The sequence below is a fragment of the Bombina bombina genome, chromosome 3, assembly GCF_027579735.1.
Source record: "Bombina bombina isolate aBomBom1 chromosome 3, aBomBom1.pri, whole genome shotgun sequence".
NCBI classification, from domain to species: Eukaryota; Metazoa; Chordata; class Amphibia; order Anura; family Bombinatoridae; genus Bombina; species Bombina bombina.
Window position 1 is genome coordinate 1,217,476,518 of NC_069501.1, and position 25,884 is coordinate 1,217,502,401.

Genomic DNA, 25,884 nt, shown 5'->3' on the forward strand with positions numbered 1-25,884 from the left:
TTCTCTTTGGCTCTCTGCGCCCCCCCCCCCCCTTCTCTTTGGCTCTCTGCCCCCCCCCCTTCTCTTTGGCTCTCTGCCCCCCCCCCTTCTCTTTGGCTCTCTGCCCCCCCCTTCTCTTTGGCTCTCTGCCCCCCCCTCCTGCTCCCTCTCTGGCTCTGTCTTCGCGGGACCCCGCCCGGCCACGCCCCATCGCGGCAACACCCGCCCGACCACGCCCCTCGCGACGCCCGGCCACGCCCCTCGCGACGCTCCCGTCGGCCACAAACAGCTGTGAGGTCTGGGGAGCGCGTTGCCGCTTCTCACGCAGCAGACCTCACAGCTGTTGAGTAGCTCGTGCTCCCTATCTCACAGCTGCTTGTATGCTGTGTACCTCGCGCTCCCAATCTGTCAGCTATGCCGAGGTGCGCGAGAATAGAATCTAAGGCCAAGTGTTTGTCTGTACTGCGCATGACGGCTTCAGACAAACACTTGTCTTTTATAATATAGGATGATACTCCTGTTTTTGATGTTACGGTTTTATGACCATGTGTTACATATTGACACATGTTGCATCTATTTTTGTTACATTTGAACGCCCCCTTTATGATATTATTTGATTGTCTAACCAATGGAGTTGGCTTGGAAATTTTTCTCTTAGTTGCAACCACTTTTCATAGTGCCAATTTTTGTTTTATCGTGGGAGCTCTTTTGAAAATACATTTAGGTACTGCACCTATAAGTTGTTTTAAATTAGGGTCTTTTTGTAAAAGGTACGAATGCTTATTGATTACCTTCTTTATATTTATAGTGAGTGATGAATGAGGCTTCACTTGGATAGCTGGTTATGTTACTTATTTGCCTGTTCAAGAATTTATTTCCTATTAATTGATCTTGCTTTTCGAAAGCCCTCTTCTATTAAAGAAATGGGGTAACCTTTTTCTCTAAATCCTTTGCTTTAAAATGGTTGATTGTATGTCATGATTCTAAAGTGAAACATTTCAGTTTGATCCGGCGGAACTGACTGTACGGGATGTTTCTTTTCCAGCTGGTTAAGTAGTTACTATTATATTCTAGAAAGTTGTTACTATCGACTGATTTAAAAAAAATAAAAACAAAGTTTGCGATACTATATTATCAGATTTATCCCATGATAGAGATACATCTAAAAAAATTTTTTTTTTTTTTTTTTTTGTATATTGTGACTAAACGTGAGCCCATGTGTGTTATGGTTTAGGTGTCTGACAAAACTATATGATGATTCCTCAGTGCCTTTCCAGACTATCAAGAGGTCATCTATATAGAACCATAGAAGACCAGGTTCGACTCCTAACTTCGGTCATAAATGTAGGTTTCTTCAAATCTACCCATGACCAAACTAGCGAAACTGGGAGCAAACCTGTTCCCTGTGGCCATTCCTTTTTACTTGTAGGTAATAACAATCTAAATATCTGAAATAGTTGTGTTCTAAGATAAATCTTAATTCCAGAATATATTCTTTTTGTTCATAAGGCATATACATGTCACTCAAATAGCTGCTTATGGCCTCTATACCAATATTGTGTAAAATATTTGAATAAAGGGCATTTTACGTCACAGGACAACCACCAGTTGTCCTGTGCCTTTTTCACCTTTGATAACTTATATAATCGGTATAAACTAGGGATGCACTGATACTAGTATCGGTACCGATACCAAGTATTTACATGAGTACTTGTACTCGTGCAAATGCACCGATACTTAAACAGATACCTCTACTTCCTACCCATATGCTATCTTGTGGCGTTTTTTCAAACTGCATGTTCCCATTTCATTTTAAACTGGAGTGGAGACTAAACTAAAAATTGTTTACTATTATTCTGACAATACAAATTGCTGTTATTTGTATTATTGTAGGAGAGATCACTGTACCTCGTTCAGACAAACCCCTGAAGTACTGGGCAGTTAATAAACAGATTTCCAGCTCTGGCTAAAATGGCCCAAAAATATCTTTCTGCCCCATGCAGTAGTGTGGAAAGTGAAAGACTGTTCAACTGAGTCGAACCTCCATACAAATGTCAGATTGATGTTATATAACAGCCCTACAACCCAATTGCATCACCCCTTTAAATGTAATAATTTATTGTAATATTTTTTATTTATAAACATGTTTAGTGAACTTTTTTATTATTTCATAATGTCTTTTGAATTACAGCCCTTTATAATTATAAAGAAGGAATCTTAAATGATTAGTCTGTGCTTGGTAAACTGTCACATGACATTAAAAAAAAAAAAAGTGTCTAATTGGTATCGGCGAGTATTTGAAAACAAGTATCGGTACTTGTACTCAGTCATAAAAAAGTGGTATCGGTGCAACCCTAGTATAAACAGAGGGTGCCACAATAGTGCACAATCAGTGATACTTGGTCTCCATACATGCAATACAGGTTATACTTACAAAGTATAAAGCACATAAGTGCCGCAAATGCCTGCTGGACCTTTATTAGCTGTCCAGAAAGCTATCCTCCCGATGCAGAATCCCAAACGAAACTGTGCTCTCATAGGGTCTGTAGGCTGCACCCTTGAAACCGATACTCCAGGCTCAGAGGATATTGTAAATATACCTCCTGGAAATGCTAATTCTGCTGCAGATTGCTGGATTGTTTTGGCGTTTAGAAGTCAGATTCTAATAAAGGTCCAGCAGGTATTTGTGGCACTTATCAAGTGCTTTATACTTTGTAAGTATAACCTGTATTGCGTATATGGAGACCAAGTATCACTGATTGTGCTCTATTGTGGCGCCCTCTTCTGTTCTACCTTTATACAGCTTTGTTACACTTGCATTGCCAGCAAGTTTGTGGAAGAAGTTTGCAGCCTCCGGTCTATCACAGCCTTTTCTGGTCACCCACAACACCCACGAAGGATTCTTTTTGGGACTGTCCAGGGACATTATCACTCACAAGTATAGTGTATTTATACATAGCGAACTTTTTTTTTTGTGTGTGTGTATATGTATATATGTTTTTTTTATGTGATTGGTTGTATTTGGTAGCTGGTACAGCTGATATTCACGTATTACACTATCTTTATTTTTTGTGGTCACCCACTGCTCTATCAATTGGAAAACAGTTGTATTACTATAAGTTACATTTTTTTTGCACTAAACACATTGTTGGTGTTACACAATATATTGTATATCATTATAGGTGCTATATTACATATAGCAGGCACATCTAACATTTATTAGTATTTTTTTGTATATAATCAGTTGTGTCTTTAATATATGAAGGGAGCAATCTCACATATTTTTGTAAGAACTAATGCAGATACCTTGTCGATAATGTTATTAATACCCACAATAATCGGTTTCCCTGGGGGTTGCTGGGTATTTTTATGTATTTTAGGGAGGTGATAATTAGGGTTGCACCGATACCATTTTTTTATGATTGAGTACAAGTACCGATACTTGTTTTCAAATACTCGCCGATACCAATTACCGATACTTTTTTTTTTTTTTTGTCATGTGACAGTTTACCAAGCACAATACAGACTAATTATTTAAGATTCCTTATTTCATAATGTATTTTGAATTACAGTCCTTTATAATTATAAAGAATAAAAAAGTTCACTGAACATGTTAATAAATAAAAAATATTACAATAAAATATTAAATTTAAAGGGGTGATACAATTGGGTGGTAGGGCTGTTATATAACCTCAATCTGACATTTGTATAGACGTTTGACGCTAAGTTGAACAGTCTTTCACTTTCCACATTACTGCATGGGGCAGAAAGATATTTTGGGCCATTTTAGCCAGAGCTGGAAATCTGTTTATTAACTGCCCAGTACTTCAGGGGTTTGTCTGAACGAGGTACAGTGATCTCTCCTACAATAATACAAATAACAGCAATTTGTATTGTCAGAACAGTAGTAAACAATTTTTAGTTTAGTCTCCACTCCAGTTTAAAATGAAATGGGAACATGCAGTTTGAAAAAACGCCACAAGATATCATATGGGTAGGAAGTGGAGGTATCAGTTTAAGTATCGGTGCATTTGCACGAGTACAAGTACTCATGCAAATACTTGGTATCGATACCGATACTAGTATCGGTGCATCCCTAGTGATAATAGAATGGTATATTTGGTTGTTTGTGTGTAATATATAATTTCTCATTTGATGTTAAAATACCTTACCTAAATCCATAATCCTATTTTGGATAGTAATTTCTTCAGAAAGATGTCAGTGGGATATATCTACTGTATCTAGAATTCTATAGTAGACATAGAATTCTGGGAGACAATCAGCTTCTGCTGTATATTCTGCATAGTTTTGGATGACTACTCCTCCTCCCTTATCCGCTTGGTGGATGACTATAGATTTATTCCTTTACAACTTGATTAATGCTTCTCTCTAGTTTGGCTTTAGATTTACCAGATGCATGTTTCGGTTTGCGTTCAAGATCTTTCATCACTAAGGAATAAGTTGATATATAATCCATCCCCTCTAGGAGGTGTGAATGTAGATAATGGTTTGAGATTAGTGTGTATGTTCCCTACCAGTGAATCAATGTCACTATGGATTACTGTATTTCCCTATTATTCATATCATCCGTGAGTGTAGGCATACCTACTATTCCTTGATGTTTCAATTGTTTCAATGCAAAGTGCCTTTAAAGGGATTGTTTCCTTGTAAACCTGTTCAAATCTACATATAGATTGAAAATATTATGGGGTTGGAGGGACAGAAGGATAATTCTTTTCCTAATACCCTAATTACATCATTCGATAGTGGGTAATCCGAGAGATTGAATATCCTTTTTTTTTTTTTTCATTTCTCCAATTTTTCTTGTTTGGAGGTGTGCCCGTATGGCCTTTTTTGATGTCCCTGATTGATTCTTGGGTTTGGATTTTGCATATCTTTCCTCCGAAGAGGTGCCAAATTAACCTGTGGAGTGACAGATGAATTGTTGTATATTGGAATTGTGACTTCCACTAGGTGGATTTATGAAATTTCCACTATGTGGGACCCCATTGATATTGGAATTGTTATGAATACAAGTTTGTGAATTGGAGAAATTGTCATACTGCTGGTTTGAGCTATGGCCTCTATTATTGGAATTATCATTCTGTGTTAAACTTCCAAATCAACTATTTTACGGATGGTTAAGACCATTGGTGTACTGGCCTGTTTATTGACTTCCATCGTGTGTGTATGGCTCCCTGATCTGCATCCATAAGGGGTGTATATCTATTATTGATATTAATAGGGTTTGGCCGGTGGCCCATTGGTGTATTCAATAGGCTTGTTCTTGACTATGGCCTATTTCCTTATCCATTGGGTTTATTATGTGAAAATTTCTATTCTGCTTTGTTATAGTTAACTACAGTCCACCACTCTGTTATTCACTTTATTAGATTTTCTGATGTATGTATGTATGTACTTCTACTTCCCCTTTTTAAGTAGTCCTCTTCATCCCTTTTTTTCCTAGTGATAATTTAATTTTGGTATGCGTCAGTGACCTTTTAGAGTGACTATTCATTATATTCAGGATGGTGTGCTAAGGGTTCAAGTTCTTTTTGTATATTTTTTTTTTTTTTCTATTTCTATCCCCATCTCATCTACCAATTTTTGTCTGTGTTCAATCAAGTTATGTTAAGTTGAATAAACATTTTATCTAGAATTTCAAACCATTTTTTTAGCAGATCGGGATTATTTTTAAATGAACAGTTTAAAAAAAAAAAAAAATCTTAAACCTCTTGGTATCTCTGTTCATTATACTTTTGAGAGCATCTAGGTCCCACCAGTGGCAATGCTCTATTTTTAAGTCTTCCAATTTATGAAATAGTTGGTTTTTAAAGCATCACTGTCATTTCTAGGTGGGCCACCTTCCATATCAGTGGGTACTTTATTGCCCAGATTAGATCTTTTGGCATTTCCTTCTGTCACAGATAACATTATGTGTTATGTGAGGCTGCACCCTATCAAAACACGTTCCAAGAAATGACTCTTAACCACTGCCCTTAGGTGTTATGGTTCCTAGGGGACGCCTAGGCAATACACCACAGATTAAAGATTATCTTAGTCAAGAGGTGGCCTTTATTTGAAACTGACATCTAGTATACATATTTTTCAAATAGATCTCCTATAAGGTAGATCCCTCGCACCACAGTAATATATATGAGCGTTTTAGTTCGCCACTTGCACACTCCAGACAATTGATTTCCTTCAAACACAGAGTAAAAGAATGTTTTAATGTATTTTATTTTTTATAACAACCTGAAGTATTTACAAGATGTTTTGATAATATGGGCTATTTACCTATTACTCTTTGCAACAAGGGTGATGTACTGATTAGAAACAAATGTTGCAAAATGGGTTTGAGCTGAAAGCTCACTCTGATTGGTTTAGAGTTATTTTAAAAAGCCGTGCTTGTTAATGAGACATATGCCTTAGGAAACAGTGTTACTTCTGAGAAACGCGTTGCAGTTGTCTAAGGGGAATGTCAACCCCTTACTTTTAAACAAATTGTTTTCAACTAAATTGTTTTAAATAAATCTACTTGATCTAAAACAAGTACAAGTCTGATTTGGAGGAGAGAGTACGTGAGATCGAACTATCGCCAGGAGCAGTGAGCTAGGACACTGAGATCCCAGTCTGTGTCATTCAGCACATTGGTGCTGCCACAATTGTGAGTACAGCAATATCTACCTTATACCAGAGTCACACTAGGAGGAGCCCTCTGTGTTTTTTACAGATAGTTGGCTTTCTGATATTGAATATCCAGGAGAGGAGCAGCCCAGAGGAATCGCCATACTTCCTTATTTCCCCGAGAAAATCCTGTATTGGGTGATTTTTATGGTCCACATTCGGTGCTTTAGTTTACAAATATGGACTGATATTGTCCACAATAATTCAAAGTCTGACGTGATTCAGAATAAGTTCATTCACTGTACACTATTGATAATGTGTGGTTATTTATGTTAACTTGTGCTATATATGGTTATATATACATATTTATATAGACATTAAGTACACCATTGTTCATATTATTTGGGTAATTGTGGTATTAGGCAGGCGCCCCTAGGATCCATTACACCTAATGGCAGTGGTAAGTTAGTTATTCTCAGACTAATCTTTTCTTGGAATGTATTCTATTTAGCGTTTTATTTAGTGTTTAATGTCCCTTTAAGGGCTGGCCCATTTTTGGTTGAGAACCTGGGTTATGCTTGCTTATTGGTTTGCTAAATGTAACCACCAATAAGCAAGTGCTATCCATGGTGCTGAACCTAAAATGGTCTGGTTCCTAAGCTTCAAATTCTTTTTTTTTTTTAATTAGACAGCAAGAGAATGAAGAAAAATTTATATTAGGAGTAAATTAGAAAGTTGCTTAAAATTGCCTGCTCTGTCTGAATCTTTTTTTTTAGTATCCCTTTAACTTGGGGAAAAATATGCAGATGTATTTTTAAACTATTTATTTAAAGGGACAGTAAAATGTTACATAATTCTGCACTATATTTTGTAAAAGCCTAATTTGTCACCTAAAACTATACTCCTCCCCTCTAGTGCGAAGCTGTCCTCTTCTGCACCGCTTTTTTTCAATTAGCACGTTACGGGCTCACTGTCTAATCACGAAGAGCCTAATCGTGCCTTGAACTACATGTAGCCTGCTCCCGTGCTAGGTAAGGCACATAGTGTAGAATTATGTAACTTTTTTTCCTAACGTTTCACAGTTTTAGTCTCCATAAAGTAATAGGTACTTTCCGCCTGTTATCTTGTCTTCTATGCTGAGGCCAGGTAGGGACAGTTATTATTGAGCCACAGAGTAAAAAATTTAACCGTATTTAATGTTCCTTTTGTTACCTGTATATTGGTTACCAGATTATGTATGCCCTATTCTTTAATCTTTGTTTTTGGTATTAATGAATGAATCTGTAATGCCTTGTCTTACTCTGCCGCCCTATACATGAGTTACCACAGGATATGAATATATTAACAAAGCAAGGATTTAAGGGGTATACTTAGTGATACTAAACTCAAATGGGCCGGCTGGCTCCTAAGCTTACATTTCTGCTTTTTCAAATAAAGATACCAAGAGAATAAAGAAACATTGATAATAGGAGTAAATTTAGAAAGTTGCTTATAATTGCATGGTCTGCAATCATGAAAGAGGGGAAAAAAGGGTGAGAGCAAAATTGTAATTGATGGAGACTAAGGGAAAATATACTTTCTAGTAGTGTTGTGAATGAGTGCTGATTAAACCACTTCAGTGTGTGACAGGATATAAGGACTGGATCTAAATGTTTGCTGTCTTGAGTGAGAGGTTTACATTTTCAGTTATATACATTCCATGTATATTTATAAATGAGAAAGTGTTAATGCTATCTTTTGAACTCTCTTTTCTTTTTGCATGTGATACAAATTTGCCATTTCTAATACAAATAGTCATTTCAATTACTCTATTTTGATACTGTTATAAGATATAGTGCCATAAAGGGTTAATCAGGGTATGGAATACTTATCAATAATTTTATTGACCAGGCTTTAAAAGGGATGTTAACCAGATACACAATATGGTCTATGATTAAGGCTATTTTGCAGCCGAAACGCGTAAGACCAACCTACTGGCTGCTCATGAGTAATTGGCATACCCTCTAACTCATATTTTCTTATCCCCCTATTTTTGAGTGTATTTTATCATTATTTTTAAATAATAAAGTTACCGCTCTTTTTCAACGATTCTCGCTGGATTCTTCTGTTTTTGTTTTAGTGTAGATGTAGCCAGCAAGCGCTATCCAGGGTGCTGAACCAAAAATAGGCCGGCTCCTAAAAGAAAAAAATGGGTTTAGTATCCCTTTATATCTACTGTATTTAGTGATCCTTTTAAATTAATGGGATGCCATCAAGGAAAAGATGTTGGACAGTAACAATATATAAGGGGGATTTGCTTAGAGAAAATAGGTTTAATAGTTTTTTAAATACAAATCACCTGGAGCCGCACAGAGCTTATTTGTTTTATAAAAGGAATGTGTATGTTGAGAAGAGCAGGGATCTCATGACTAAACCTCAATGGATAACGGCAAATGTTATTGTCTCAAAAGATACTGCTGAGAGCTGATTTAGACCATAAGGCAATGTCAAACATGTCACGGTAAATGCATTGTATACAGTATAGTGTTAAAATGAGAATTGTGCCAGAGCAGTTAAAGGGACAGTCTACTTAAGTTTTTTTATTGTTTAAAACAATAGATAACGCCCTTACTACCCAGTCCCCAGGTTTGCATAACCAACATTGTTATATTAATATACTTTAAAACCTTTAAGTCTCTAAATTTCTGATTGTTTCTAAGCCCCTGCATGTTGCCTCTTATCTCAGTGCATTGTATCAGCTTTTCACAGCCAGACATTACTAGTTCATGTGTGCGATGTGAATAACACTGTGCTCCCTCCTGTGGGGTTATTTATGTAACTGCACTAACTGGCTAAAATGCAAGTTTTTAAATGGCTTTGTGATAACGGGACAGGCTGCAGAGGCTTAGATACAAGGTAATCACAGCAGTAAAAAGTGTATTAATATAGCAGTGTTTTACAAAACTGATGGATAATAAAGGGGTTATCTAGTTTTTGTTTTGGGTAGACTGGCCCTTTAAAGTAAGTCTAGTAAAAAAAAAACTTTCATGATTCAGACAGCGCATGCAATTTTTAACAACTTTCTAATTTACTCTTAATTTCTCCAACATAGGTGTGTCCGGTCCACGGCGTCATCCTTACTTGTGGGATATTCTCTTCCCCAACAGGAAATGGCAAAGAGCCCAGCAAAGCTGGTCACATGATCCCTCCTAGGCTCCGCCTACCCCAGTCATTCTCTTTGCCGTTGTACAGGCAACATCTCCACGGAGATGGCTTAGAGTTTTTTAGTGTTTAACTGTAGTTTTTATTATTCAATCAAGAGTTTGTTATTTTAAAATAGTGCTGGTATGTACTATTTACTCAGAAACAGAAAAGAGATGAAGATTTCTGTTTGTATGAGGAAAATGATTTTAGCACCGTAACTAAAATCCATGGCTGTTCCACACAGGACTGTTGAGAGCAATTAACTTCAGTTGGGGGAACAGTGTGCAGTCTCTTACTGCTTGAGGTATGACACATTCTAACAAGACGATGTAATGCTGGAAGCTGTCATTTTCCCTATGGGATCCGGTAAGCCATGTTTATTAAGATAGTAAATAAGGGCTTCACAAGGGCTTATTAAGACTGTAGACTTTTTCTGGGCTAAATCGATTCATTATTAACACATATTTAGCCTTGAGGAATCATTTATTCTGGGTATTTTGATATGATTATATCGGCAGGCACTGTTTTAGACACCTTATTCTTTAGGGGCTTTCCCTAATCATAGTCAGAGCCTCATTTTCGCGCCGGTATGGCGCACTTGTTTTTGAGGACAGCATGGCATGCAGCTGCATGTGTGTGGAGCTCTGATACATAGAAAAGTCTTTCTGAAGGCATCATTTGGTATCGTATTCCCCTTTGGGCTTGGTTGGGTCTCAGCAAAGCAGATTCCAGGGACTGTAAAGGGGTTAAATATAAAAACGGCTCCGGTTCCGTTATTTTAAGGGTTAAAGCTTCCAAATTTGGTGTGCAATACTTTTAAGGCTTTAAGATGCAAGGCTGGAACAAAGGAAAGCAGGCCAGGAAACCTGCCACTGCTACCAAGACAGCATGAAATGCGGGCCCCCGATCCGGGACCGGATCTGGTGGGGGGCAGACTCTCTCTCTTCGCTCAGGCTTGGGCAAGAGATGTTCTGGATCCTTGGGCGCTAGAAATAGTCTCCCAAGGTTATTCTCTGGAGTTCAAGGGGCTTCCTCCAAGGGGGAGGTTCCACAGGTCTCAGTTGTCTTCAGACCACATAAGAAGACAGGCATTCTTACATTGGGTAGAAGACCTGCTAAAAATGGGAGTGATTCATCCTGTTCCATTAGGAGAACAAGGGATGGGGTTCTACTCCAATCTGTTCATAGTTCCCAAAAAAGAGGGAACGTTCAGACCAATCTTAGATCTCAAGATCTTGAACAAGTTTCTCAAGGTTCCATCGTTCAAGATGGAAACCATTCGAACACTTCTTCCTTCCATCCAGGAAGGTCAATTCATGACCAAGGTGGATTTCAAGGATGCGTATCTACATATTCCTATCCACAAGGAACATCATCGGTTCCTAAGGTTTGCATTCCTGGACAAGCATTTCCAGTTCGTGGCGTTTTCTTTCGGATTAGCCACTGCTCCTAGGATTTTCTCATAGGTACTAGGGTCCCTTCTGGCGGTGCTAAGACCAAGGGGCATTGCTGTAGTACCTTACTTGGACGACATTCTGATTCGAGCGTCGTCCCTTCCTCAAGTAAAGGCTCACACGGACATTGTCCTGGCCTTTCTCAGATCTCACGGATGGAAAGTGAACGTGGAAAAGAGTTCTCTATCTCCGTCAACGAGGGTTCCCTTCTTGGGAACTATAATAGACTCCTTAGAAATGAGGATTTTTCTGACAGAAGCCAGAAAAACAAAACTTCTAGACTCTTGTCGGATACTTCATTCCGTTCCTCTTCCTTCCATAGCGCAGTGCATGGAAGTGATAGGTTTGATGGTAGCGGCAATGGACATAGTTCCTTTTGTGCGCATTCATCTAAGACCATTACAACTGTTCATGCTCAGTCAGTGGAATGGGGACTATTCAGACTTGTCTCCGAAGATACAAGTAAATCAGAGGACCAGAGACTCATTCCGTTGGTGGCTGTCCCTGGACAACCTGTCACAAGGGATGACCTTCCGCAGACCAGAGTGGGTCATTGTCACGACCGACGCCAGTCTGATGGGCTGGGGCGCGGTCTGGGGATCCCTGAAAGCTCAGGGTCTTTGGTCTCGGGTAGAATCTCTTCTACCGATAAATATTCTGGAACTGAGAGCGATATTCATAGCGAGGGCCAAGTTCATACATCAACCATCAGGGGGGAACAAGGAGTTCCCTAGCGATGGAAGAAGTGACCAAAATCATTCTATGGGCGGAGTCTCACTCCTGCCACCTGTCTGCTATCCACATCCCAGGAGTGGAAAATTGGGAAGCGGATTTTCTGAGTTGTCAGACATTGCATCCGGGGGAGTGGGAACTCCATCCGGAAATCTTTGCCCAAGTCACTCAACCGTGGGGCATTCCAGACATGGATCTGATGGCCTCTCGTCAGAACTTCAGAGTTCCTTACTACGGGTACAGATCCAGGGATCCCAAGGCGGCTCTAGTGGATGCACTAGTAGCACCTTGGACCTTCAAACTAGCTTATGTGTTCCCGCCGTTTCCTCTCATCCCCAGGCTGGTAGCCAGGATCAATCAGGAGAGGGCGTCTGTGATTTTGATAGCTCCTGCGTGGCCACGCAGGACTTGGTATGCAGATCTGGTGAATATGTCATCGGCTCCACCATGGAAGCTACCTTTGAGACGAGACCTTCTTGTTCTAGGTCCGTTCGACCCACTCCAGCTGACTGCTTGGAGATTGAACGCTTGATCTTATCAAAGCGAGGGTTCTCAGATTCTGTTATTAATACTCTTGTTCAGGCCTGAAAGCCTGTAACCAGAAAAATTACCACATAATTTGGTATATCTGTTGGTGTGAATCTGCAGGATTCCCTTGGGACAAGGTTAAGATTCCTAAGAGTCTATCCTTCCTTCGAGAAGGATTGGAAAAAGGATTATCTGCAAGTTCCTTGATGGGACAGATTTCTGCCTTGTCTGTGTTACTTCACAAAAAGCTGGCAGCTGTGCCAGATGTTCTAGCCTTTGTTCAGGCTCTGGTTAGAATCAAGCCTGTTTACAAAATTTTGACTCCTCCTTGGAGTCTCAACCTAGTTCTTTCAGTTCTTCAGGGGGTTCCGTTTGAACCCTTACATTCCGTTGATATTAAGTTATTATCTTGGAAAGTTTTGTTTTTGGTTGCAATTTCTTCTGCTAGAAGAGTTTCAGAATTATCTGCTCTGCAGTGTTCTTCTCCTTATCTGGTGTTCCATGCAGATAAGGTGGTTTTGCGTACTAAACCTGGTTTTCTTCCAAAAGTTGTTTCTAACAAAAACATTAACCAGGAGATAGTTGTGCCTTCTTTGTGTCCTAATCCAGTTTCAAAGAAGGAACGTTTGTTGCACAACTTGGATGTAGTTCGTGCTCTCAAATTTTACTTAACAGCTACTAAGGATTTCAGACAAACTTTGTCTTTGTTTGTTGTTTATTCTGGTAAACGGAGAGGTCAAAAAGCAACTTCTACCTCTCTCTCCTTCTGGATTAAAAGCATTATCCGATTGGCTTATGAGACTGCCGGACGGCAGCCTCCTGAAAGAATCACAGCTCACTCCACTAGGGCTGTGGCTTCCACATGGGCCTTCAAGAACGAGGCTTCTGTTGATCAGATATGTAAGGCAGCGACTTGGTCTTCACTGCACACTTTTTCTAAATTTTACAAATTTGATACTTTTGCTTCTTCTGAGGCTATTTTTGGGAGAAAGGTTTTGCAAGCCGTGGTGCCTTCCATTTAGGTGACCTGATTTGCTCCCTCCCTTCATCCGTGTCCTAAAGCTTTGGTATTGGTTCCCACAAGTAAGGATGACGCCGTGGACCGGACACACCTATGTTGGAGAAAACAGAATTTATGTTTACCTGATAAATTACTTTCTCCAACGGTGTGTCCGGTCCACGGCCCGCCCTGGTTTTTTTAATCAGGTCTGATAATTTATTTTCTTTAACTACAGTCACCACGGTAACATATGGTTTCTCCTATGCAAATATTCCTCCTTAACGTCGGTCGAATGACTGGGGTAGGCGGAGCCTAGGAGGGATCATGTGACCAGCTTTGCTGGGCTCTTTGCCATTTCCTGTTGGGGAAGAGAATATCCCACAAGTAAGGATGACGCCGTGGACCGGACACACCGTTGGAGAAAGTAATTTATCAGGTAAACATAAATTCTGTTTTTTCTTTGTTCTCTTGATTTCAAAAAGCCAGAACGTAAGCATAGGATCCGGACCATTTTTTGTTCAGCACCTGGGTAGCACTTTCTAATTGGTGTCTAAATGTAGCTACCAATCGGCAAGCACTACCCAGGTCCTGAACCAAAAATGGACCATCTCCTAATCTTTCATTCAGATAAAGATACCAAGAGAACAAATAAATTTATAATGTGATTAAATTAGAAAGTTGTTTAAAATTGCATGCTCCATCTGAATCATGGAAGTTTAATTTTGACTAGACTGTCCCTTTAGCTTTAAATGGACACTAAATAAATTTCACGCACCTCCCAGGCTCCCACTAATTGTGAGCGCTTCCACTATGGAACTTAGGTTACACAGGAGAGTTGTTGAACATGTGCAAACAGGTCAGCACTGGAATGCAGTGAAAGATAGACTTCAGCATGGTGGAACCCATAATCAGAGGAAGGTGTGGAATAACCTCAGTTCTATGCTTATAAAATTAATTTAGTGTAAAAATGTCCCTTTTGATGGCAGTTTGTTGAAAGCTTCAAATTTGTTACCATATGTGACAGTCTGCATTTACATGGCGCAAGGGAAGATACATGGATGTCGCTAATCCTTTATTTTGTTTACTGTGTTAGAGAGAGTGTGAAATGGGTAGTAAAAAAGCTAAAAATGTGCATTTGGTAATTAGAGCCTTTGTCAATGACTTTAGATTTAAAAATGAATGTGGTGTACTTTAATTTCTGTGCTTTTTTTTTTTTTTTTTTATGTCCCAGGCAACATCTGAGTGGACACTGGATTATCCTCCTCTTTTCGCCTGGTTTGAGCGCTTACTCTCTTCTGTTGCTCAATACTTTGACAGAGAGATGCTGAAGGTGGAAAACCTGAACTACGCCAGCCAGGAAACGATTATCTTCCAAAGACTTTCTGTCATTGTCACAGATGTCCTCTTCATATATGCTGTAAGACAGTAAGTGCACATTTTACAATGAGGCAGACCTCTTATGTACCTGTACCATAAAGATTTTCTTTTCAATGTTTACGAACCCGCTAAGAGCTTTGAATTAGAATCTATTTATCGTGGACCTTTTTATAGGGCACAGTAAACTGAGCATAACCTGCTAGGTGGTTTATAGAATATCAACACAAAGCCAAGAGTTGTCCCAGTGTTATCAAATTTTGCGGCGCTATACAAATATGATGACTTGAGGAGTTACAAGGACATTCAGGCAAAATCCATTTAAGGTGCTAGAGTTGTGGGGACTGTTTCAGAGGGTACCAGTCTTTCACAGTTTCCTGTTTCACTTTAACTGAGAAACTATCTGCATTGGTGGATGCACCAGTCAAACCTCTCCACTTGTGCTTCTCACCATGTCCCATGAGAGGAACACAAGGAAGTCAGTAAGTGGTGGCCTTTGTCAAGGGCAGTTTGTAAAAGACTCAAGGGGCCTCTCTTCTTTCCTCAAAATAACCTGTATTTCTTGTAACAGAAAAAATGCATATTCAAGCCATTTTAATATATCCTCCTGTGCCCGGGGAGAGAGAGAATAGAGGTGGGGGGAAGCATTTTGTTGATAAAATTGCAATTTTTGTGCTAACAAATCTACATTATTTTTTTTTGGCAGACTACTTCAGCAGAGTTGTTTCGCCAACTGAATGGCAATAAAATCTAAGGGTTTTCTCTGTGATTAAAAACAAATGGGGCCTGCACCGATATAAGTCCGCAACCATCCTCTCTTCAGCTGTAGTCTTACACCTCTAAATGGGAGTAAATTTAGATCTAATACACCTGATTTCATCATAATGTTAAATAGCAATTTAAGACATTACCTGCATATGAGGCCATTAACACCTCTGGTTCCGTGTGCTTGCCAAGCAAAACTTCCCCCACAACAGTTTCCTTATAGGGGTAGCTGCTATTCTATACCTTTTCTCCAACATAGGTGTGTCCGGTCCACGGCGTCATCCTTACTTGTGGGATATTCTCTTCCCCAACAGGAAATGGCAAAGAGCCCAGCAAAACTGGTCACATGATCCCTCCTAGGCTCCGCCTACCCCAGTCATTCTCTTTGCCGTTGCACAGGCAACATCTCCACGGAGATGGTTAAGAGTTTTTTGGTGTTTAAATGTAGTATTTATCCTTCAATCAAGTGTTTGTTATTTTAAAATAGTGCTGGTATGTACTATTTACTCTGAAACAGAAAAGAGATGAAGATTTCTGTTTGTAAGAGGAAGACTGACTGACTGACTGACACACAGGACTGTTGAGATGAAGTAACTGCAGTTGGGGGAAACAGTTGGCAGACTTTGCTGCTTGAGGTATGACTGGCCACATTTCTAACAAGACTTTGTAATGCTGGAAGGCTGTCATTTTCCCTATGGGAACCGGTAAGCCATTTTCTTAGTTAAGTAAAAGAATAAAGGGCTTCATAAGGGCTTAAAAGACTGGTAGACATTTTTCTGGGCTAAAACGATTACTTTCTAAGCATATTTGGCAGATTATAACTCTTAATAGTTCTTATAATCTTGGGGATTGTTTTAAAAAAACGTCAGGCACTGTATTGGACACCTTTTTCACTGGGGGCCTTTTCTAGTCATAGGCAGAGCCTCATTTTCGCGCCACTAATGCGCAGTTGTTTTTGGAGAGCAAGGCATGCAGATGCATGTGTGAGGAGCTAAGAACCACTGAAAAAGCTTATTGAAGGCGTCATTTGGTATCGTATTCCCCTGTGGGCTTGGTTGGGTCTCAGCAAAGCAGATACCTGGGACTGTATAGGGGTTAAATATAAAAACGGCTCCGGTTCCGTTATTTTAAGGGTTAAAGCTTTCAAATTTGGTGTGCAATACTTTTAAGGCTTTAAGACACTGTGGTGAAATTTTGGTGAATTTTGAACAATTCCTTCATACTTTTTCACATATTCAGTAATAAAGTGTGTTCAGTTTAAAATTTAAAGTGACAGTAACGGTTTTATTTTAAAACGTTTTTTGTGCTTTGTTGTCAAGTTTAAGCCTGTTTAACATGTCTGAACCATCAGATAAACGATGTTCTATATGTTTGAAAGCCAAGGTTTCTCCCCATTTAAATATATGTGATGGTTGTGACATAGTGTCCAAACAAAGTAGGGACAATGATGCCACTGATAATGATGTTGCCCAAGATGATTCCTCAAATGAGGGGAGTAAGCATGGTACTGCATCATCCCCTTCTGTGTCTACACCAGTTATGCCCACACAAGAGGCCCCTAGTACATCTAGTGCGCCAATACTTATTACTATGCAACAATTAACGGCTGTAATGGATAATTCTATTGCAAACATTTTATCCAAAATGCCTACTTATCAGAGAAAGCGCGACTGCTCTGTTTTAAACACTGACGAGCAAGAGGACGCTGATGATAATTGTTCTGACATACCCTCACACCAATCTGAAGGGGCCAGGAGGGAGGTTTTGTCTGAGGGAGAAATTTCAGATTCAGGAAAAATTTCTCAACAAGCTGAACCTGATGTTGTAACATTTAAATTTAAATTCGAACATCTCCGCGCACTGCTTAAGGAGGTATTATCTACTCTGGATGATTGTGACAATTTGGTCATTCCAGAGAAATTATGTAAGATGGACAAGTTCCTAGAGGTCCCGGTGCCCCCCGATGCTTTTCCTATACCCAAGCGGGTGGCGGACATAGTAAATAAGGAATGGGAAAGGCCCGGCATACCTTTTTGTTCCTCCCCCTATATTTAAGAAATTATTTCCTATGGTCGACCCCAGAAAGGACTTATGGCAGACAGTCCCCAAGGTCGAGGGGGCGGTTTCTACTCTAAACAAACGCACTACTATCCCTATAGAAGATAGTTGTGCTTTCAAAGATCCTATGGATAAAAAATTAGAGGGTTTGCTTAAAAAGATGTTTGTTCAGCAAGGTTACCTTCTACAACCAATTTCATGCATTGTTCCTGTCACTACAGCAGCGTGTTTCTGGTTCGAAGAACTAGAAAAGTCGCTCAATAAAGAATCTTCGTATGAGGAGGTTATGGACAGAGTTCAAGCACTTAAATTGGCTAACTCTTTTATTTTAGATGCCGCTTTGCAATTAGCTAGATTAGCGGCGAAAAATTCAGGGTTTGCTATTGTGGCGCGCAGAGCGCTTTGGCTAAAGTCTTGGTCAGCGGATGTGTCTTCCAAGACAAAATTGCTTAACATCCCTTTCAAGGGTAAAACACTGTTTGGTCCTGACTTGAAAGAGATTATCTCAGACATCACTGGGGGAAAGGGCCACGCCCTTCCTCAGGATAGGTCTTTTAAGGCTAAAAATAAGCCTAATTTTCGTCCCTTTCGCAGAAACGGACCAGCCTCAAATTCTACATCCTCTAAGCAAGAGGGTAATACTTCTCAACCCAAACCAGCCTGGAGACCGATGCAAGGCTGGAACAAGGGTAAGCAGGCCAAGAAACCTGCCACTGCTACCAAAACAGCATGAAGTGATGGCCCCCGATCCGGGACCGGATCTGGTGGGGGGCAGACTTTCTCTCTTTGCTCAGGCTTGGACAAGAGATGTTCAGGATCCTTGGGCACTAGAAATAGTTTCTCAGGGTTATCTCCTGGAATTCAAGGAACTACCCCCAAGGGGAAGGTTCCACAGGTCTCAATTATCTTCAAACCAAATAAAAAGACAGGCATTCTTACATTGTGTAGAAGACCTGTTAAGAATGGGAGTGATTCATCCAGTTCCATTAGGAGAACAAGGGATGGGGTTTTACTCCAACCTGTTCATAGTTCCCAAAAAAGAGGGAACATTCAGACCAATTTTAGATCTCAAGATTCTAAACAAATTTCTCAGGGTTCCATCGTTCAAAATGGAAACCATTCGAACGATCCTTCCTACCATCCAGGAAGGTCAATTTATGACCACGGTGGATTTAAAGGATGCGTACCTACATATTCCTATCCACAAGGAACATCATCGGTTCCTAAGGTTCGCTTTTCTGGACAAGCATTACCAGTTTGTGGCACTTCCATTCGGATTAGCCACTGCTCCAAGGATTTTCACAAAGGTACTAGGGTCCCTTCTAGCTGTGCTAAGACCAAGGGGCATTGCAGTAGTACCTTACTTGGACGACATCCTGATTCAAGCGTCGTCTGTCAAAAGCAAAGGCTCATACGGACATCGTCCTAGCCTTTCTCAGATCTCACGGATGGAAAGTGAACATAGAAAAAAGTTCTCTGTCCCCGTCAACAAGAGTTCCCTTCTTGGGAACAATAATAGATTCCTTAGAAATGAAGATTTTTCTGACAGAGGTCAGAAAATCAAAACTTCTAAGCTCTTGTCAAGTACTTCATTCTGTTCTTCATCCTTCCATAGCGCAGTGCATGGAAGTAATAGGATTGATGGTTGCAGCAATGGACATAGTTCCTTTTGCACGAATTCATCTAAGACCATTACAACTGTGCATGCTCAGACAGTGGAATGGGGATTATACAGACTTGTCTCCGACGATTCAAGTAGATCAAAAGACCAGAGATTCACTCCGTTGGTGGCTGACCCTGGACAACCTGTCACAGGGAATGAGCTTCCGCAGACCGGAGTGGGTCATTGTCACGACCGACGCCAGCCTGGTGGGCTGGGGCGCGGTCTGGGAACCCCTGAAAGCGCAGGGTCTATGGTCTCGGGAAGAATCTCTTCTCCCGATAAACATTCTGGAACTGAGAGCGATATTCAATGCTCTCAAAGCTTGGCCTCATCTAACAAAGGCCAAATTCATAAGGTTTCAATCAGACAACATGACGACTGTTGCATATATCAACCATCAGGGGGGAACAAGGAGTTCCCTGGCGATGGAGGAAGTGACCAAGATAATTCAATGGGCGGAGGATCACTCCTGCCACTTGTCTGCAATCCACATCCCAGGAGTGGAAAATTGGGAAGCGGATTTTCTGAGTCGTCAGACTTTCCATCCGTGGGAGTGGGAACTCCATCCGGAAGTCTTTGCCCAAATAACTCAATTATGGGGCATTCCAGACATGGATCTGATGGCCTCTCGTCAGAACTTCAAGGTTCCTTGTTACGGGTCCAGATCCAGGGATCCCAAGGCGATTCTAGTGGATGCACTAGTAGCGCCTTGGACCTTCAACCTAGCTTATGTATTCCCACCGTTTCCTCTCATTCCCAGGCTGGTAGCCAGGATCAATCAGGAGAGGGCTTCGGTGATCTTGATAGCTCCTGCGTGGCCACGCAGGACTTGGTATGCAGACCTGGTGAATATGTCATCGGCTCCACCATGGAAGCTACCTTTAAGACAGGACCTTCTTGTTCAAGGTCCATTCGAACATCCGAATCTGGTTTCCCTCCAACTGACTGCTTGGAGATTGAACGCTTGATTTTATCAAAGCGTGGGTTTTCAGATTCTGTAATAGATACTCTTATTCAGGCTAGAAAGCCTGTAACTAGAAAAATTTACCATAAAATATGGAAAAAATATATCTGTTGGTGTGAATCTAAAGGATTCCCATGGAACAAGATAAAAATTCCTAAGATTCTATCCTTTCTACAAGAAGGTTTGGAGAAAGGATTATCTGCAAGTTCTCTGAAGGGACAGATCTCTGCTTTATCTGTTTTACTTCACAAAAAGCTGGCAGCTGTGCCAGACGTTCAAGCTTTTGTTCAGGCTCTGGTTAGAATCAAGCCTGTTTACAGATCTTTGACTCCTCCCTGGAGTCTAAATCTAGTTCTTTCAGTTCTTCAAGGGGTTCCGTTTGAACCCTTACATTCCGTAGATATTAAGTTATTATCTTGGAAAGTTTTGTTTTTGGTTGCAATTTCTTCTGCTAGAAGAGTTTCAGAGTTATCTGCTCTGCAGTGTTCTCCGCCCTATCTGGTGTTTCATGCAGATAAGGTGGTTTTGCGTACTAAGCCTGGTTTTCTTCTGAAGGTTGTTTCCAACAAAAATATTAACCAGGAGATTGTTGTACCTTCTTTGTGTCCGAATCCAGTTTCAAAGAAGGAACGTTTGTTACACAATTTGGACGTAGTCCGTGCTCTAAAATTCTATTTAGAGGCTACTAAGGATTTCAGACAAACATCTTCTTTGTTGTTTATTCTGGTAAAAGGAGAGGTCAAAAAGCAACTTCTACCTCCCTTTCTTTTTGGCTTAAAAGCATTATCCGATTGGCTTATGAGACTGCCGGACGGCAGCCTCCTGAAAGAATCACAGCTCACTCCATTAGGGCTGTGGCTTCCACATGGGCCTTCAAGAACGAAGCTTCTGTTGACCAGATATGTAAGGCAGCGACTTGGTCTTCACTGCACACTTTTGCCAAATTTTACAAATTTGATACTTTTGCTTCTTCAGAGGCTATTTTTGGGAGAAAGGTTTTGCAAGCCGTGGTGCCTTCCATTTAGGTGACCTGATTTGCTCCCTCCCTTCATCCGTGTCCTAAAGCTTTGGTATTGGTTCCCACAAGTAAGGATGACGCCGTGGACCGGTCACACCTATGTTGGAGAAAACAGAATTTATGCTTACCTGATAAATTACTTTCTCCAACGGTGTGTCCGGTCCACGGCCCGCCCTGGTTTTTTAATCAGGTCTGATGAATTATTTTCTCTAACTACAGTCACCACGGTATCATTATGATTTCTCCTATGCATATTCCTCCTGTACGTCGGTCGAATGACTGGGGTAGGCGGAGCCTAGGAGGGATCATGTGACCAGTTTTGCTGGGCTCTTTGCCATTTCCTGTTGGGGAAGAGAATATCCCACAAGTAAGGATGACGCCGTGGACCGGACACACCGTTGGAGAAAGTAATTTATCAGGTAAGCATAAATTCTGTTTTTTCTGCGGTAGAACACAGCTGTGCGGAAGCGCGAGTCACATGCCACACATCCAGAGCAGTTAACCGTATCTAATGCGCACTGCTTTAGACACAGAAAACTACTGAACATGTGAGGATCATCTCCTTGGCAATGCACATGTTATACAATCCTATATATATTTTATTTCACTCGTGTAAATTTTTCTTTAAAACAAACATAGATATTATTATGGTTAAAGTGACATAATCTTTAAAACCAAAATTGATATACCTACACTTTTGTTTTATATTTATACATTTAGGTATGTGTATGTATGTGTGTATTTTTTTTTTTAAACTTATTTTTATTGAGAAAAGTAGTAAATACATAATGAGAGCTCATATAAATCAAACCCATATTATCAATACAATCACGAGGCAGATTTACAACCTATAGTCTCAAAAGTGACCGCATTGTATTGACGTGTGTTACACTAATCTTATTATACTGGGTCTAACATGGAAGAAATATAGCTTTGTAGCTCGCATTCTAGCTAAAACTGAGAGGTAGTCTGGTTAAATTATACAATATGTGGTGAAATGTTACCAGATCACTAGTAGAAATGTGACTTAAATACACCCTCTCGCAGTTTTTAGACTGATTTTCTCATTTTAAACTATTTAAAACAAAACAAACCTGTACGACGGCAACAAAAACTACACACAACATACAAGGACTACACACAACAAATAACGACAAAAACTATACATATCATAAACCCTGTAACAGGATAGTCTGTTGGTGGTAATAAATAGGTGGACTTATATTATTACTTTCAGGGTGAGGTCTGAGCCAAGCGGTCTGATGTCAAGTGTAATATAATAGGCATAGGCTGAGAACAGATTCGGCAGAGATTGCCAGTGTTGGATTCTCTTATGTTATCAGTGTACACTAATATATTATCAAAAAGGTCTCTCCAATATTGGTCTGGCATAAATAAGTGCAGCATACAGGGGTCGCTCATTCTACAGGGCAGTTCTGTGGAAGGCTGAGCAGATCATGGAGAATCTATTAATATCCACAGAGTTAGCATAATATGGACCTTTGTCAGGTAAAAATAGGGTGGAATGGGTCACTTAAAGGTGTTGTGTATACAGGTGTCATCCAATGTATGTTGGCGTACATTCAGTTAGATGTCTAGGAATATATGCACTTGAGTAAGTAGGTAAGAGAATCCTTGCTGTCTCACCGCTAAGTTAAGTACATTTATATGTTTCTGGAAAAGAAAAACAGATGTTGCAGCAATATCGGAATCATGCCGCTCAAAATAGTAGCGGTTTAACCTACATACTCTATAGATAAAAACATTACATTGTAGTAGATATTGTGTTAGAGCACCATTGCCATTAGATAAGCCAGAAATAATAATTTTACAGTATCATGAGAACCCGAGCAGCAAAAACAAAGTTAACATCAAGTAAAAACAGGGCTTAAAACAATAAGCAACCAACAGTTTAACCTACATGCGTGGTGTGTTTATTTTTTTCTTTCTTTTTTATTTTTTTCTTCTTCTTGGTCACGTATTAGCCTCATTCAAACACACGCATGAAATAAAAGTAGGTATAGCCAGGGCAGCAAAGTTAGAATATGATATGTTCCCCTTATTCACTCCTTTAAGCAAGGGCTAATGCAGAATAATACAAACCTAAGGAGTTAAGATGTTTTTTAAGGGCATACTTCTATATATCACTCAGGCACAGGAAATAAAAGACAACTATATGAAAAATAAAAAACATAAAAAATAAACAGAGTGATGCACAAATGGCCAACAGGGCCACAATTGAGAACCGATGTAAAGCTTTAGCAATGTGCTGCGGCAGGGATGCAGGCCGACCTCCAAACAGTTACTATAACAAGAGTCCTCAGCGTACAAAATCGAATTTAGCCAGTCAATTTTTTTTGTGCTGTTCCAACCCGTTATCTACACCGAGGTCAGCCACGGGTGCCACAATACACAGGGAGTAAAAGTCAACCAATACCTGTAGCTAAGCGGATCTTGCACTGTCTCCCCCAGTTTGCAAGTCTCTCATCCATGGCGTTAAGCATATTATCTCTCAGGCTGATGCTTAGATATGTAGCGATTCTGGTTTTTGGCCTATGTTTGTAGCCATCAGATCTGACCTCATATGTAGTGGCGGGGGTAGACTGGGCGGCAGTGGGTTCAACTGGAGTGTGACATCGAAGGAAAGTCACCGGATCATAGAGAGGTAGGGCCTTCGGCAGTGTCTCTAAGTCCAGACAATGTGGCTGAGCTGTGAGCATGTGAGCTGGGTCCACCCGCATCCCACAATGTGACAGCGCTCCCCCCATATCAGTCTTACATTCAGTCCATGGTCGGTGCTCTACAGGGCAGGTTATCAATTTGTCATCCGTGACCAAAGGAGGGGTGTGGACAGGGTCCCAGGGTTGGTCATGTATCCATGAACCCTCACTTTCTGGGGCTTGCGGTTCCAATGCAGGGCATCCTTTTTGGCGTTCCGGCTCTGGAAAACACTGTCGCCCAGCGATATAGGCCATCTGTGTTAGCTTCTCACAGCTGTTGAGTAGGTGGTCAAATTTCGGTGCAAAAGTTGCTAGTAGCGTCTCAGCAAGATCTCTTCCTGAAGTCATTGCCACGTGGGTAGAGGAAGCCGGCGTAGGCATGTTACAGCTATAGATAATCGGTTGTCCCCCGTCAACCGAGTGGGTGTTATAATGTTGGTATGGGGTGCAGCCTCTGTGTTAATATGAATCAGGAATCCAATATCAGCTGTTAATCAGTTTTAACAGTGTCCGATTCAGCTGTACTGAAGCGCCAACATGGCATACCACAAGGTTTTCTTGAATTGCTCCCGGGGGCTAGGGCCAATGTAACGCCCTTCATTTTCAAAAAGTCGGCTAGCGATGACCGTTTCAAAGTCTCCTAGCAAGACACATAACGTGGGGGACTGGATGGCGGTGTAAAATGGTAAATAAGCGTTATTTGTAGCTCAGACTTGCAGAGCTCCCAGCACTTGCTTCCATCCAGTAATACCGCCAACCGGAAGTCATGTATGTGTGTATTTTAATATATAAAATCAGTGCATACGGTAGACAAAACATTTTAACATTATAATTGAAAAATTTAAAGGGATACTGAACCTAAATATTTTTCTTTCATGATTCAGATGATTCACTTTTTCTTCATTCTTTTGGAATCTTTATTTGAAAAAGGAATGTAAGCTTAGTAGCCACCAATCGGCAAGCGCTACCAAGGGTGCTGAACTAAAAATGAGCCTGCTCCTATGCTTACATTCCTGTTTTTTTTGGGGGGGGGGTTCTCTTTTTTTTTTTCTTCAAATAAAGATATGAAGAGAACAAAGAAAAAATTAATAGAAGTAAACTAAAAAGTTGCTTAAAATTGTATGCTCTCCCTGAATCATGAAAGGCAAAATTTGGGTTTAATATCCCTTTTTAAAGGGACATGAGACAACATTTTTCTTTCGTGATTCAGATAGAGCATGTGACTTTACACCTACTGATTTGAGCTCATTGACTCACCAGATGTGTTTAACTAGATCACAGTAATGATGTGCTGCTCCTTCAACAGAAGATACCAAGAGAATCAAGTACGTTTTGTCTGTTTAAAATTGTATGCTCTATCTGAATTGTGTTCTTGTGCAATGATGAATTCTGGCAGCGAAATTCAGCCCGCCAGAGGTGAGCTGCTGCGGACAGGGCGAATATGTCCGCACCTGTCCGCGGAAGCTTGATAAATTGACCCGTCAAAGGACCAGTACATTTTCATTTTTAATCCATATCTAAATAACATTAATTGTAACTTAATGTGCAATTTGCAATATACATTATTTTTCCCCAAAAAAATAGTCATAATGATAAACATAATTTGTAAAATACCGTTGACCACGGAGCTCAAGGCTGCCTACTGAAAAAGTGTGTGTAGTAATCCGTTTAAAAATCCAATAGGAAATTTCTGAATCTATTTGCATAATAATTATGCAGGCTTGCTCCTGACCTAGTGTGCAGCTTGGATATATTCGTTCCCACTGCTGCTACGTAACTTAAGCATGTGGTCTACTACTAGTGACATCTACGGTAAAGA

At 40.3% G+C, this 25,884-nt stretch overlaps 1 protein-coding gene across 2 annotated transcripts in view; it reads left to right on the top strand.

The window, feature by feature from the left end:
* ALG8 (ALG8 alpha-1,3-glucosyltransferase) overlaps nucleotides 1–25,884 on the top strand; it is a 111,999-nt gene that overhangs the window by 6,381 nt on the left and 79,734 nt on the right. For both annotated transcript variants that reach the window (XM_053708680.1, XM_053708679.1), the window contains one exon: nucleotides 14,735–14,928. In XM_053708680.1, coding sequence (XP_053564655.1) covers nucleotides 14,735–14,928 — 194 coding nt within the window. The remainder of the gene's footprint in view (nucleotides 1–14,734; nucleotides 14,929–25,884) is intronic.